Below are 16,249 nucleotides of genomic sequence, written 5' to 3' on the forward strand. Positions count from 1 at the left end.
CAGTAGTATTTTTTTGTTTATTTCAAAAAGGCAGCTAACTTTGAACACTGGGATTTAAATGAAACATAGATGGCTTACCAGCTAGGTACTTTTGCACCCCTGTCCTTTGAAGATACTTCATAAGAGAAAGGGCTCATTTTCTGTTTACAAGTTAAGAACATAAGGGAATGAATACAAATGCATATAATACCTTAAGCCTCTACCTTTTTGGTCAAGTGTCTCCCTTTATCACCTGTACTGATCTTAGTCAACTCCTTTGACACGTGTATGAGATAGTGTTTGAGAGAAGATTTAACACGACTTATTTTATTGTGCTATGAATTGTCTTGCAGATTGATCTCATTTTCATTTGATCTTGTTATAATGGTGCTCAAGAAAGAGATGAACCATTAGTCACACCATGCGAAAATGCAGTTTCGACATGTAGCCATGCCAGTCCCTGGTGCTCACAACATGAAATGGAGACAAACCAGTCAGTGAGGTGTGCATTCAAAGTTAGCTGCCCTCGCACAGCTGCTCAGTTTAATAATCGACCCATTAACAGCAGTACCAATTTATGCTACATATTTCAAAGTACCTTACTTTAAAAGAACAGCTGACATATCTACATTTAGAAAATAACTTTCATAGTTGATTACTGGAGTAATCCCAAAAGAGTTCTTGGAGCGCTATGGTGTAGTCCTGTCACTCCCCCTCCCAGCCCCTGAGACATCCAGAAATATGCAGGAAAATGACTCTCACATTAGGGAAAAGGTACAACCTTCCATTAACCAAAAAATCTGGAAATGATACTCAAAAACCAGATTATGTCAATACATAGGACGTATGATTTGCTTTCCTTCCAAAGGGCTACAGGTCTGGGGGAAGCATCTATATAACAGGGATCAAAAGAGCAATAAAGGCAAAGTGGTTTGGACACATCAGACTATTGCGTGTAGGGATGAAACTTCGTTTTCTTCTATTTGTATATTTGGACAAATAAAATCACATCTTGTTATACAGTTAAAACTCATTACAGCATTGAAAAAAGATCCTTAAAGAGAGAGAATGGCAACCTATTGACAACGTGGATTCTCATTACAGTGAACCTGCACTCGTTATGTTTGTCAGATGGATAACCGACCAAGTGGAGAACTGCAGGTGGTCCTCAGAGCTGAAGAGCCTTTACCTTGATGATAAAATTCTTCATTTGTGAGAAGAAAAAAAAAAAATTACTGCAGCTGCGATATATTTGCGACCAGGAATAAAATAAGATAGAGCAAATAAGTGAATTTGCTGGCTAAACTAACTTCTCATTATATGTAAGGTTTTTATGGAAAGATTAAATCTGAGACCCGCTAAGGGTGTGTGCACATATGTGCGTTTCAAGATTCATCACAGGGCTGACTTCTAAATTCCGACAGAGAAGGACATCGATCTTCACAAAAAAATTTAATACGGGTTTCCCCTGCTACCTGAAAGTTCGTTTTACGCCACTTCGCTTTTAAGAAAGGCCTTCCTTAGTACTTGTTTCCACTAACAAAGAAATTGGAAGAGGCGAGAAGCGCGAACAGCCTGCCATGGCGTTTCGCACGGCGCTGCGCCCACGGGGAGCCCGCTGCCCAGCCTGCCCGGAGCCGTCCTCGGCGCCGGCGCTTGCGGCCCCGTGGCTGTGCACTGTGTCAGTGAGCATCTGTGCTTTATCTCCTTTTATTTTGGTGGGGTATTTTGGGGGTCTGGGAACGCTAAAAAATTCTTGCCATATAAATTAATGGTAACTGTTTGCTTTCCGCCCTCTTGGTTCTCTGGGTTTCTAAGAGCGCTCTACTTTCGGAGAGCAGGGAAGACCGGTATCACCAAGCATACTGTGTGCGGTATTTCTTTGAGAAATAATTTAAACAATGCCCAAACTGTTAGACTCTTATATAGACAAGTCAGGCTTTTGAGGGCAGAGGCTGGGGTAGTATTCCACAAAGCAGGTGTGGGGCCTCCAAGATCCACTATGGCTTAAGGCAGGGACAGCGTGAAGAGGGCCGCTTTGAACTAGGATGGTAGAAAAGCGAATAAAATGGAAGCGGTTGTGCCGATGGGAAAAGAAGTAAGCCTGGTATTTTCTTCTAAGGTCCAAACAGAAATAAATTTTTCTGCGATTCCCAGTGAGATAGTCACTTACTTGCAAAGCTGACTGTCAGAGTATTTTCCAGGGAAAGTGTGTGAATCCCCCTATGAGATTGGGGCTTAGGGTCTTTTCAGCTTGTGCCTAGAGAAGCATTTTCTTCTGGTCAAAATATCACCTGGCTGGGAAGAGGTGAGGCAGGGGTCAGCAAAAATGGCACAACTTACACTCACACCTCTACAAAATCAGTGGGACTTAGTGTCGTAAATTTCTGCTATTTTTATGGAGACTTTTCTTTTAATGAAAAGAACAAAGCAGCGCATGGTGTGAAAGGTCATTTGTCAATACAAACACAAGGGTTCCTGACCCAACGCAGTGCCCACGACAGCTCCGTTTGCAGCTGTGGAGAGGACTCTTCTTGAAAAGACACCTCTGGATTAGGAAAATTGTGTTACTCTGCCCAGAAGTATAAAGGCTGGCCCCATTGTAAAATCACTATAATCAAGGTCCTCACTGGTACCGTTATTTTAAAGTTACACCCAATCTAATCTGTATAATGTTACGCATTCTTAAGCAAATACAATCAAGAGATGGGAATCTCCCTGTATATGTCTACATGGGTACACAGCTGCCCTTCAAAGTGCATACACACCAGGAGAGGCCCAGCAGAATTCTCTGCCTGTAGCACATCCAGTAGATTGAGTTTATCTGGCTTTTTAACAACTAGAAGCTTATAAACCTAGATTCCTCATTCACCCTATTTAAAATCATTGCTCTAGTAGCTAGAGTCCAAAATAATGGAAATACAGCAGTTTGAAATGCTTGGTTTAGCGTTTATTTATCAGAATAATGTTAACTAATCCCTTGGATTTTTTTGGAAACAGCAGGGTATCATGGAAAAAAGATATGTGTTACAAATTAAGTGTATTTTGTTTGTTTACTAAATGGCGCCACTTACTCTTTGTCTCTGCATAAGGTAATGGAACATTTACGTTTCCCTTACTTCATTTTGAAGACCTCTTACTTAAAGTCATATGTAACATATTTTCCTGTTAAAACTCTACAAGGTGGCGTTTGCAATTAGAAATTTAAAAATTTCTCTTTACACTGAATACTTCTAAAAAATAGTGAAAGAATAAGACAATGAGAGAAGATTTAATCGTAATGCTTTAAAGCAAGTTTTCACAAATGGAACCAGTTCTTTATGTATCTACTTTCAGCTAAACCTAATAACAATTTTAAATGGTAAACTTATTTTTTACTATGCAAAATCCATCCTACATTTTCATATCCTGCATTTTATTTTGTTATGTTGTATTTTGTGGTTAATTTTCTAGTTTGATTTAACAATATTAAACTCATTTAATGTCTGATAAACTAACTAAATCTACATCTTACAGTGTTATCATAGTGCTGCCCAGTTATAGACATGCTTTCATGATCACCTTTCCTATTACCTTATGAACTACGTCTACTAGTTAAATAATCAACATTTATAGACGGATGAATAATTCAAGTTTTGAAATAAAGGTTAGATAGCTCTAGAAAAACTCGTATTTACATCCTTCCTTGTTGGGCTTAAACAATTTTCGTTTTCTTTTCACTTTTGACACTTCAAGAAGCATGTTGACAGCCCCTCCAACGTCCTCGAGCAGCAGAATCTCACGGTCCTTCTGCTGATTTGTCCTCAGCATTGAGAATATCCAGGATCTTCATGCCATGTCCTGCCTTTAGAAGGTATTAACACACACATCAAAACACTTAAACACTATGTCTTCTCTCAAGCTACAGATATTCAGTCATTCTTCCTAATTTGATAAGAAAGAATCTCATCTCTAGTTTGTTTTTGTAATATAATATGAGTTTTGCATTTTTTAATGCTATTTCAAGAATATTACTCAAGAGAGAACTCTCGTCTTAACCTTTGCCATTAAAACTTGGAAAATCAGTTGCTGCTCAGCAGTCCAAGTATCTCTTTGTGATGCAGGATGCTTTGTGCTTCTGGGTCTACCCTGGTTTACAGGACATCTTTTCTCACTGTCTAAGAACTACTTCTTTAAATAATCATGTAGTTGTACAGTCTCTCCTTACCTGAAAATAGGATTCCCCAAGCTAAAATTTGGTGATTTAAAAAAATAGTCTGGGGGCCGACTCCGTGGCCAAGTGGGTAAGTTTGCGTGCTCCGCTGCGGCAGCCCAAGGTTCGGATCCTGGGTGTGGACATGGCACCGCTCGTCAGGCCACGTTGAGGTGGCGTCCCACATCCCACAACAAGAAGGATGTGCAACTAAGATATACAACTGTGTGCAGGGGGTGGTTGGGGAGATAAAGCAGAAAAAAAATAGTCTGTGTAGTTTTCCTATTAATTCTCCTCAAATTGATTTCATTGGTTCTGCATATTTGCTTTGATAGTACTGGTCTCTGGAATCTGAGATTTCCATGCATTTTGCAGGCTTTAAATGGCATTTTGATTTCGCTCTACTGAGTTGAATAAGTTATTCTTTGGAACAAATGAAACTCTTTTTTCTTCCTCTCATTCACTCTGAAATAGGAGGATAAAAATAAAACAAAAGAGAAACCCTAAAACAACTGAAATCAAGTATGTACTATAGAAATCATAAAAAAAATACACTAAAGTGGAGTTCTTGTGGAGTGTTTTGGGCCACTTGGATTATACTTGCACTTATCTTCGGTTATTAATGGGACATTACTTGATGTGTAAGGGTCTTGTGTTGTCAGATGAACGAGGCTACATTCACTGAATACATTTCTTCTACCGTAACACTAAAAAATTTACTTCTTTTCCTTCTCCAAAATAAGTGATTCCACTTTCCCTATCCCAGTAGAAACCATATAAATTTTGTAAATCAGAAGACAAAGTCAAGTTCCAGTATCCAACGAAGGTGCTGTCAGTGATAAGTTGGTATAGATTGATCTAGAAAGAAGGCTTATATCCAAATTTTCAGAAGTACTGATGTAAGGTCACCTTTTCCTCGAGACTCCTCTGAATGGGTGAGAGAGCTCTGAGCTGTTAGGCTGTGGCCCCCGCATCATTCTGTGCCTTCAGTCCTAGAGTTTGTGGTTGAACTTCACTGGAAGTGATCTTGCAGACCCCTCCCTCGCTCTACCTCACTCTTTTAGCTTACCTCACTTCTCGTAATTTAGTAAGAAAACAATCGCCTCCAAGATTCTTAGCCAAAGACCAACATCTGCTGTTGATTTAATGGTCAAGTTGGAATACAGATAGGCAATTAGCCAGTGATGTAAGCTCCGTCCAGACCAGTTTGTGTTTGGATGATAACATTGAAACTATCTTATTTGTCAACTTCAGTAACTTGTAAGATGTTTAATTCATGTCCCAAATGCATTCACAGGAGATCTTTTAACAAACGGCTGATTTTATGAGGACTGCTCATAAAATAGTCCACACAATCTTATTCCTTGTACTTATGGAGAAATTTGAATGTCATTCCAAATAAATCTAGACGGTAAAATGTTAAGTCAGGGATAACATTGCATTTATCTGGGTGTTCGCACATAACCCAGTGCTTTCAGTAGACTTCAAATAAATACCATTTGGAGAAATAAGGGAGCTGAATGGATGAACTGATTTACTTTTTCAAAATAGGCAGAAACCTAGATTTCTTTGCCTTTTTTTCCCTCTAAACTCTCTGCTTTGCCAATGGAGGTTTTTAGTCTAATTGCTTTCTTTTAGGCGATAGACTTGAATTTGATCCCAATACTTTAACATTAGAAAGAAATATTTTTAAAAAATCCAGATGACTTGGGGCAGCCTTTCCTAGAAAAGAGACATATCCAATTTTCCTAATTACTGACCCGAGGCCCCCTTTTCCTGGAGACTCCTACCATTTGTTCACATTGGCTCATCTTAACTTAGTAGGTATTCTTTTAAAATCACATGTAATAAAGATGATTCTAGAACTAGGATGTTATGTTTGAAGAAAAAGTTATTATATAAAGTATCAAAAGATTAGTATGTTGGATATTAAAATAATTACATGAGAAGATTTTTCACGTTTATTTACAACTTTTGACCCAAGGACCTATCTATACACTGTGAGTGTTTATGTATTTCTTTTTATTATACCAATTTATGTGCAAAGAGTAACTTTCCACTTAATATAAATAGAGTCTCACACGGGAAATTCCATGGAATTCAAGCCAATCCTTACTTGCATTCCTTCATATGCAGTGTACAAACTGGACAACTTTCCTTGCGTAGCAAATGTGATATCACAAGTAGATAATGTGCTGGCCCCCTCACCACAACCCCTGGATACTGTTCTAAAGTCCTCATTTGCGTGGTCTGGCATTTCCACAGTCTGTCTTTGTCTTAGCTTTTCTTAAAAAATGTACTTAAATTAGTTATTTTGCTGGTTACTTCCATATTGCTTCATTCAAAATCCAAAATGGAGTTCGGAGAGAGAACAAATAAAATTATAGCTTAAGTGCAAACTACATTTTTGAGTATCTGCCAGGTAGACGTACCCAATCCAGTGTTTCTTCCAGTTCAATGGATTCCCATTGGACCACCCCTGAAAGTGTCAGCAGTTTTCATGAACCACACAGAGCTGTCTCTTAGTTTCCCTTCTACTCTTAACATTACCAACTGCCTATCAAGTACTGTCACTTATGGAGGAGAAGAAAATGTTGAAGAATCGAAAGGAAAGGGGGTACATATTCAATAGTGTGAAACGTGGAAGTTAGATTTGATGTTACATTTGACTAATATCTTGACCTCCCCTTCCAATTTTAAAGACTGTATATTTAAAATAGTGGGTGTTTTGCCATATTAAAATATATATTTTAAAAAATTGTCAGTTATAGCAACACATAAGAAGCTTTGATGTAAAAATCTTTGCAATTAGAAATTAAAGCGAAACATAGGGGAGAAAGGAATATGAAGAGACAGATCGAAGCAAAATAAAATGAAAAAAAAAACAGAAAAAGGCCTCCTAACATAATTGCTAGTTATAACTTTGACGGAGATTAAAAAATTACGAAAGCTGAATTGACCATTCTTGCCTGTCAGGATAGAAACTGTTGGAGAAAGAAATTGGATTCTCCATCTCAGTTACTATCATATGTTATAGAAAAGGTTATCCTTTTGTTCTAATGGAAACGTTATTAGAATTTCCAGGGATGCTGAAAATGCAGATATCAGTTCCTACAAATAGGAACGGATAGCATGGGTCTTTCAAGCATCTGCATTAAAAAAAAAGAGAGAAAGAAAAAGGTTGAGAACTAGTTTGACAGCAGGCAGCGTTGTCTTATATTTGCCTTCTCTAGCTGTTCCAGTCTCCTGACCAACCCATGCAGAGAAATGAAGAAACAGTGTGGTTCCTCCTGTCTTTCTCTTTCTGTCCTTCCTTCTAATGTTCAAGTTAGATAAGCACGTAACTATCATTGCATCTCTAGAGCTTCCATTGGGAAGTGTCAAAACTACTGGCCTTGGGTGTAGAAGGAAGACCATAAGAGAAAGAGAGGCGGGAGGAAAAATTGGAGTGGGCATGTCTCTCCACGTTAAAACCACTGCTGAGCTTACACCACAGTATTTCGGTGTCTGTAGGGTGGAGGAGGCAGCACAGTGCCTGGCTTCAATGAGAACTCAGAGAGGTATTCAGGATTCTCTGCCACAATAGGCCGGATCCGTCCATTTTGTTTATAAAAATATTTTGTGCTGTACTCCTGCAGGTAGTCTGGGTGCTGAAGGGTGCTCCGAGGCGGCAGGCTGTGGTTCCAGTAGTCAGGGTTGTCGAATGCCTTCTTGGCCTTCTCTGGCACAGACAGTACGTTGTTCTTCAGGTACTCGGCATTCCCCAAGGCGTTGGCAAAGGTGTTGAGGTACAGTGGCTCATTCACATACTCATCCTCTGCCTTGGGCGGACCGTTGGAAGCACTGTGATATTCAGGATTATCCAAAGCTTGAAGGTCTCCATTTTTTCTTCGAGAAACAAAAGGGTTCTCTTCCACAGGGTGCAGGTACTCTGAGGGAGCACAGAAATATCAGTTAGTTAGCAGCTACTCTGATGGAGCACAGAAATGTCAGTTAGCACCTATTTTCTGGAAAGGGTGAATCAGACTGAAGTTATACGTAATGGTAGCTTATTCTTCCCAAACAATAAAGCCGTAGATTTGTTTTCATGAATTCTTACTGAAACTGTTTTGTGGATTACTGCTGTCATAAGTAAGCCAAAAATGTTAATGACAAAACAAGGCACCATTAAGACCAGGATCAGAGTTCCTGTCTTTAAACTGTTCTATTTTCCTTCTAATTTCTTTTGTCTCTCCTACATATGAGGCCAGTCATTTAAATACTTCTGTTTTCTAAAAGTCAGTAATTTATGTTGCAAGATAAGACAATCTATCAAAGTTAAATATCCTTTAAGTGTGGAGAAATTAGAATTTTTTAGAGCATATTGGAAAATCAAAATATCTATAGCTTAATTCCATGCCAAGATGAACAGATGAAGTGAAGGGATTGTGCTTTTAATCTGTTTGGTTTGCTGTGAATGTCTGTATAGGTAAAAAGGATTTGATTATAGACAATGGCCAGGAAGCTTTACACACAGGAAAAGGAATATCTAAGGAAAAGTTTCAACCAATAAAACAAATCTGATAGACATCTAACATGCCTCTAAATTGACTCACTAGATGATACATATGCTTAACAATGAAGTATAATCAAAACATGTATTTCCAATGGCTAATCATAATCACCAAATAGCAAACTACTAGTTTGAATTATATGAAATCACTATTTTGTAGGTTGAAACCAGTCATATTGTGGCTATTTTGTGTAATTCAATCTAATAAATTCATCTAAAATAGGATTTGGCCCAGAATTTTTAAAAATGCTGCTAATTCATGCTGCTTTCTTCAAATTTAATTCCACTAGTGTTTATAGTATAGACTATATAGAGACACATATACGCATATATAGTAGACTTTTTTGGAGGGGGGGGTGAGGAAGATTGGCCCTGAGCTAACATGTGTTGCCATATTCCTCCTTTTGCTTGAAGAAGATTGTCCCTGAGCTAACATCTATGCCAGTATTCTTCTATTTTTTACTTTTATTTGTATGTGGGGTGCTGCCACAGCATGGCTTGATGAGCAGTGTGTAGGTCTGGCATTAGCAGTGTTAAGCACACGAACTTAACCACTATGCCACCAGACAGGCCCCGAGTAGAACTTCTTTTTTGTCCTCTCTTTTAGTACATACACAAAAGTGACACTTACCTATTCCTATTTTGGTGCTAGGGCAGGGAGAGGACACAATTTTTTGTTGAGATGCCACCATTCTGAAAAAGCTTTCTATCCCCTATATTTAGCCTGACACGTAGAGAGAGAAATCCCATCAACTCAGGGTTCTTTTTCCCTGGATATAGGCCTCCTGGATGTCATTAAGTATTTAGCATCACATGCAAATAAAAAGACCGTAACGACTATCCCACCATCATATAGTACATGAACTACAGGTCAATGATTTACAAGGCACTATCCTTTCATCCTCATAACAGTCCTGTGAAAAAGGAAGTACAGAGTGTATTTTCCCAGCTTTATAGAAGGAAAACTGATGGTGTAGGAAGAATACAGTTAGTATTGAACTAGAATCCAGATCTTCTAACTCCTTTTGAGTAACCTTCTGGTTCTACTGGTCTGCTTTCATTCTTGCCGCTGCAGGAGTAGGGTGAACTTTACACTTCATACAAGTTTTAGTTTGAATGGTTCTGAAAGCTACTGTCATTTTAAGAAAAATGTCTGAAAAAACTTTGAAGGGTGCCAGAATTTGATTTTTCTTACAAGATTTCTGAAACTTCTTAATTGAAAGTATGGGAATTTCTGTACTAAAATTCTCTACTCTCTGTGAACTGGGCTAGCATAGACCAACCTTCTACAGAAACCTGGGTCTCTGAATATCCAGAGACAAGATCCAGCATGCTCCACAGAGAGCACATAGCCTGATTTGCCTTTCTCTTAGAAGGTTCACGTTACCATTTCTACTTATCTGTCATCCTGATGCAAACTTGTATGGCCATGAGATTACAAATAGAGAAATAACTTTATGGTTGAGCTGAGAATCTTCCCAGAGAGTATTCCACTTTCAGGGCATTTGTCAAGTCTTCTCCAAACCTACATGTGTGTCACCACTGGGCTACTATAAGCATTCAGTTCTTCATTACAGTAAAAATTTGTATCTAAATGGATATATTTTAAAAGGTTGTTTATCATATGGACTTAGAGATCCCCAATTGCATTTTATAAAAGAGAATATAACTGTATATTAAAGAATATAATTGGCCCTCATACAGTTATAAAATATAATTTACTATTGACACTGAAGACTTTTCAGTGAGGAAGATTAGCCCTGAGCTAACATCTGTGCCAGTCTTCCTCTATTTTTTGTATGTGGGATGCCTCCACAGCATGGCTGATGAGCGGAATAGGTCCATGCCTGGGATCCAAACCCATGAACCTGGGCTGCTGAAGTGGAGTGCATGGAACTTTAACCACCTGGCCAAGAGGCCAGATCCACAATCATCAGTTTTTAATAAGTCATCCATTTTCTCCTTTCCATGATGCTATTAACATAAAAGAAAAGAAGCTCTTTCAAAATTGAAATCTTTTTTGACTTTGGTGTTTAACATTTCTACTACTAACTTTGTAAAACCACAAATCATGAATATTCTCAAGATGTAATGGTATACATATAAGTATATGGAGGGCCAGAATTTTAATTTTGGAAATGTGTCATGGAAGAAATCATAATTTCCTATAATAATTGAGGTCATTTCAATGACATCATTTTAATGAATCAACCAAATCTTTTATTGGTGCCATCAAAAGCTTCGGACAGTTTTGCCAACAATTCCAGTCTTTCTGCTCTCCAGAGTAAGTCCAACAAAGCAATGGTTCTGAAATCTTGTGATATGCTATCTCATTGAAATATTCCAGTAAAGCCGTGTTTAGATCAGCGCTTCTCAAGCTTAACTGTGCATAAAAGTCACATGGGGATCATGTTAAAATATAGGTTCCTGTTTGGGTGGGGCCTGAGATTCTGATTTCCCAAAAGCCCCTAGATGGTGTGGATACTGACGATTCAGACACCCTACTACAAAGAGCAGCAGCCTGGGCCTTTTCTGGGTCACGAACGTTACACAGTCCAGTGATCTGGCAATTTCCCTTCTACACTTTGCTTATTTTGATGGAAGTGAATGTCAAATGCCAATCATTTCTGAACATTCTGTTCGTACCTTGTTTGGGTTTGTCTCGCATAGGGGTCATGTAACCTTCCTCATCCAGCTCTCCTCGTGGGCTCCGTTCTGTGGCAAACACTGTGGGGTCGGCGCTGTACCTCTGGGTGCTGCTATCCTCTTGGACATGGGGTGCCACTGGCTTGCGCAGGGTGCCGTTACAGCAGGAGTCATCGAAAATCTCGGGGGTAGCCCCCTGAGCAACGGGAGCTTCTGGGATGGTGCTGGTGGTGGCTCTGTAGGGCACGGGCACTCCTTGTTCTGCGGCAAAACCTCCGTCTCGGTACACAAACTGGTTCTGTCAATAGTAGAGACACATTTGGACGGAAGTTATTGTTAGGAATAGTTGTGAAAAATGACTGCTAATAACCTAAAGTATATGGAAGTTTATCTTTCAGAGAAAAGTCAGTTTTTATTGAATTTTTTTCCCTAATGTCTAATGAACGTGAGTTACAGACTAGAAATAGCTACAATTCCAATTTTTCTTAAAACGTAAATCATGGGAAAACAATTTGGAAATATATATTTTAATTTTACTAACCATCTACTGCATGATCTAATAAAAGAGTATTTCATGTTCTTTTCCCACAATTGGCTATTTTTGATGTCAAATTCACAGTGGATTTTCATGACAAATGGCAATGCCATTAATTGCAGACAGTTGCCATTAAGAACAGAAGCACAATGATGCCATTTGAATGGTGTTATTTCCTTGTTGCCTTCTATTCTGTTTTTTCTGTGACTGAGTCTCCAGTACCTAACCAGAGAATCTTTGCTGAGATTCTAACTTTTTAGTACATGACCTATAATCATAGAATTAAAGGTAACCTCCTCACCCAGAAGGACAATTTATGAGCCTAGGAAAATCCTTCAGATGAAAATCGAAAGCTACTATTGGTGAATGATATCTCAATTTTGGATTATCTACTGAGACAAAACATATCTGCCGTGGCAGCTACATAATCTACAGCAAATTCTTAATTCACTGTTGGCAAAGGTAAACTGAGGAAATTATGAGGAGACAAGAGAGAGGGAACATGGTAAGCAAAGACCAAAAACCCTAAAAGATGAAGGTTGACTGTGAAATACTTACTCCTGACATGGGGGTGTAGGCAGGAGGAGGGCTGTGTCCAATGTCACTCTAATAGGAAAGAAAAATGGGATGATGGATATAATAAGAGGTGACATGAATGAAAAAAAATAAAAAAGAAAAGAAAAAGAAAAGCCACACGACTTGTATGAACCAAGGGGGAAAACATGCACCACAGTGGAGTTTGCTAAATGGTGAATTTGTGCACTCTGACCACAAGCGAGTTTATTTGTGTGTTTTGAGGATATTAAACATTTAAATTCAATCCCTGAAAAGGAAAATTATATAGAAAAAGTAAAATTTTTAGATGGATTAAAAATTAAGTTGACAATGAATATTCTTCTGATTAACCCTGGAAGAAAGGGAAAAGCAGTGAATGATTAACCTCAGTTGTATATAAGGAACTGATCCTTCATCACGTGTTAAATGACCACATATCCAGCATGAACTTTTCTCTTATAAGAAGAAACTTATCTAGAAGGAGATAGAAGTGGATTTCAGTTTGCCTGGAATAATTTTTGCTATCGAGTTAAGTGTATTTTTTTACCCTTTCAGCAAAGGGTCGACCTTTTAGCTTCTCCTTTATAAAAAGGAGACCATTTTCTTTTCAGTATTGCTTTTTTTTTTAAAGTTAATAAACAACAGAAAATCTTAGAAAATCAATTCCTTTCCTGGAAACATGTTTTACATATATCACTTTCATGTATTTAAAATCAGTCACAATCAGATTTCAGTTTTAAAAAACCAAAAACACATCTATATTCTCATAGCCTATCACTCCAGCCTATGGACTAAATAAAAGTGGATATAAAAATATGATAGATACTAAAGACAATATTCCTTAGGGTAAGTAGAGGGAGTTGTATGAATACCAACTCTGGTTCTTAATATAAAACTATTCACTCATTAAACACATTTCTAGGCACTGGAGATAATCAATAGTGCAGATAAAAGCAGCTGATTTTGGGGGCTGGCCTGGTGACACAGTGGTTGACTGAGCATGTTCCACTTCAGCGGCCCGGGGTTTGCCGGTTTGGATCCCGGGTGCGGACGTGGCACCACTTGGCAAGCCATGCTGTGGTAGGCGTCCCACATATAAAGTAGAGGAAGATGGGCACAGATGTTAGGTCAGGACCAGTCTTCCTCAGCAAAAATAAGAGGATTGGCAGTAGATGTCAACTCAGGGCTAATCTTCCTCAAAAAAAAAAAAAGAAAAACCAGCTGATTTTATTAAGCTTGCATTTGCTACATTCTGGCTTTAAGTGAATAGAGATGACTACAATAAACCTCAAAGACAACAACATATTGAATCATTTATGGAATATAGCTAAATATTATTCCAGGTCAATGTCTTTACAATTTAGAGATTCATAAAACAATGTAAGAAGAATACAGTCCCATGGAGATTAACTATTTAGTGTAAATTAATAACAACTAGATATTACAACTTCTTTTAATTAACTCAGTCTGCTGGACTAACCAAGGGCCAAGTTCTGAACCCTGAGTTCTGAACAGTCGATTCACATTTTAACTCTCCCCATAACTGAATCACTTACATGATGGCATAGAAAATACCTCCTTAATTCTCTACGTAACAACACATTGAAGATTAAGACATGGGAAGTTAGAGAGATATTTAATATGCAATGCATAGGAGGTGGTATTATACAACAGACAAATTACTCTATGATTTGCTAGAAGCTCTGAGCTCCACTCCCAATTACAAGTGATGTGGTCACTCATGAAATATCTCAGACCCTCATTTTTCATCCTTGGCCTCTCTACCTCATTCTTAGTGAAGACAAAGTAAGATAATGTATATAAACGAGCTTTGTACGCTCTGCACTATTATACAAATACAGAGGATACATGGAATTTAACTAGTCACATCCACCAAATCAGATTTTTAAAATCAAGCCATCAAAATGCCAAAGCTATTCATCAAAGAGGCATTTTAAATGCTTACCTATTCTCCACATCACCTTAAATATAGATATATTTTACTATCTTTTAGAAGGATACGAAATCAAATACATTTGTTCATAAAATTTGACAAAGGGATTTTCTGTGTATTCCAGTGACATGTAACAGAGGGATGGAATAAAAATGTGACAATTGCCTGGTGAAACTTTATCATATTACAAACCTTGGTCTTACCTTATCATTAACCCCCAATTATTGAGCATACATTTAACAAATATTAAATCTTCACAGTGAAAGCATGGGAAGTGCAATGGATGCTGGAGATATCATGATACTCTAGAAGAGACATGGCCACTGGCCTTCTGAATTTACAGTGTACTATCAAACATTACCTGAGCTTATTAGAAGAAAAGGCAAGAGTGAAATGAGGCTGAAGTGTGTTTATTTCAACTCTGTGATTACATATTAGAAGGCAAAGTATTCCAAAATATTAGTAATTACCAGTGTCCCTTGGACATCTTACCTTGAAAGAGATGCTGTACTGGGTAATGTTCAACTAGAATCTCAGCTGAAGAAATAGCATTGCAGTGTTTTTGCTGCGCATCTTGCGTTTTATAAAACTTCAGAGATAAATGATCAGAGGAATAACTGACAAGTCATTCTTCATCAAGAAATACTTTATTATCTATATTTATATATGGTCTAGGCCACCTTCAACCGTAAAGTGTTGTATTAAAAATAACGAGACCTTGGGGCTGGCCCTGTGGCCGAGTGGTTAAGTTCGCGCGGTCCGCTGCAGGCGGCCCAGTGTTTCGTTGGTTCGAATCCTGGGCGCGGACATGGCACTGCTCATCAAACCACGCTGAGGCAGCATCCCACATGCCACAACTAGAAGGACCCACAACGAAGAATATACACCTATGTACCGGGGGGCTTTGGGGAGAAAAAGGAAAAAATTTAAATCTTTAAAAAAAAAAAAATAGCGAGACCTTTGGCAGCTGGCGTGTTCCAGGATGAAGGGAGGCCATGCCATCTTAGAATGCCTCCACTGGCCCTGCATTGACAAGTCTTCCTGTCAGCAACCTGCCAAATCTACGTCTGATATACTGCCAGACACCATCACAGTAATAGAAGCATCTTCATGTTTTTTCCTAGTTTTCAGTATTAAAATGGAAAAATTGCTAAGCAAAGCCCCTTCAGCATTCATTGTTTTTAGGGTTACTGGCTGCTTTTTATATTTCTGTTTCCATTTTCCCATTTGCTTTTTTTCTGTTTTCCATGATAAAAAGCACCTCATTCATTTCCTCCTGGAAGGGCAACACAGCTACGAGGGAACATCTGTGAGGCCAATTAGCCGGGCTGGAAATGTGATATAATTGTTGTTTAAATATATTTAAATTACATGTTAATCACTATGTCATAATTTATAGGCTTTGAAAATAACTTTTTGTACTTGAGAGCCAAGCCAGATTTTACTTGTTTTTGCTGTTTTTAGTTTGCAACAAGCTCTTCTCATTCCCCGCCCGCCACATACCCCAATTCCCCACACTTGAAGAGCTGAACTTTTCATATTGGAAAGAATGACAGCTGCGAGTAAATTGGCTGAGTAAAAATTAAGATCCCCACAGTCAGAATGAGCTAGAGTGACCTTAAAGTGCTAGGCAGAATAAAGCAGTGCTCTCAGTTAAACTGCTTTTGTGTTTTCATCATGCCACTTTCTGCTGTCCATCAAAGCCTGGCTTTGCGCATCTTCGGGGAGCAGCACTGGGTGCATCTGTTCAATAGCTGGTGAGGGCATTTGCTGCCAGCAGGACAGAGATAGAAAGAGGTGGGTTATGAACTGGCAGGCGATACAGACTTTGTTCCT

At 38.5% G+C, this 16,249-nt stretch overlaps 1 protein-coding gene across 6 annotated transcripts in view; it reads right to left on the reverse strand.

Moving 5' to 3' along the window:
- Positions 1-2,907: 2,907 nt before the first annotated feature.
- ERBB4 (erb-b2 receptor tyrosine kinase 4) overlaps positions 2,908-16,249 on the reverse strand; it is a 1,105,575-nt gene continuing 1,092,233 nt past the window's right edge. For 3 of the 6 annotated variants that reach the window (XM_070619833.1, XM_070619835.1, XM_070619832.1), the window contains 3 exons: positions 12,463-12,510; positions 11,370-11,667; positions 6,119-8,102 (listed from right to left, as the gene is read on the reverse strand). In XM_070619833.1, coding sequence (XP_070475934.1) covers positions 7,657-8,102; positions 11,370-11,667; positions 12,463-12,510 — 792 coding nt within the window. In that variant the 3' untranslated portion in view covers positions 6,119-7,656. Of the gene's footprint in view, positions 8,103-11,369; positions 11,668-12,462; positions 12,511-16,249 lie in introns of all 6 variants that reach the window. The other 3 variants (XM_070619836.1, XM_070619834.1, XM_070619838.1) reach the window with 2 other exon arrangements.

The sequence above is a fragment of the Equus przewalskii genome, chromosome 5 (genome assembly GCF_037783145.1).
Source record: "Equus przewalskii isolate Varuska chromosome 5, EquPr2, whole genome shotgun sequence".
NCBI lineage: Eukaryota > Metazoa > Chordata > Mammalia > Perissodactyla > Equidae > Equus > Equus przewalskii.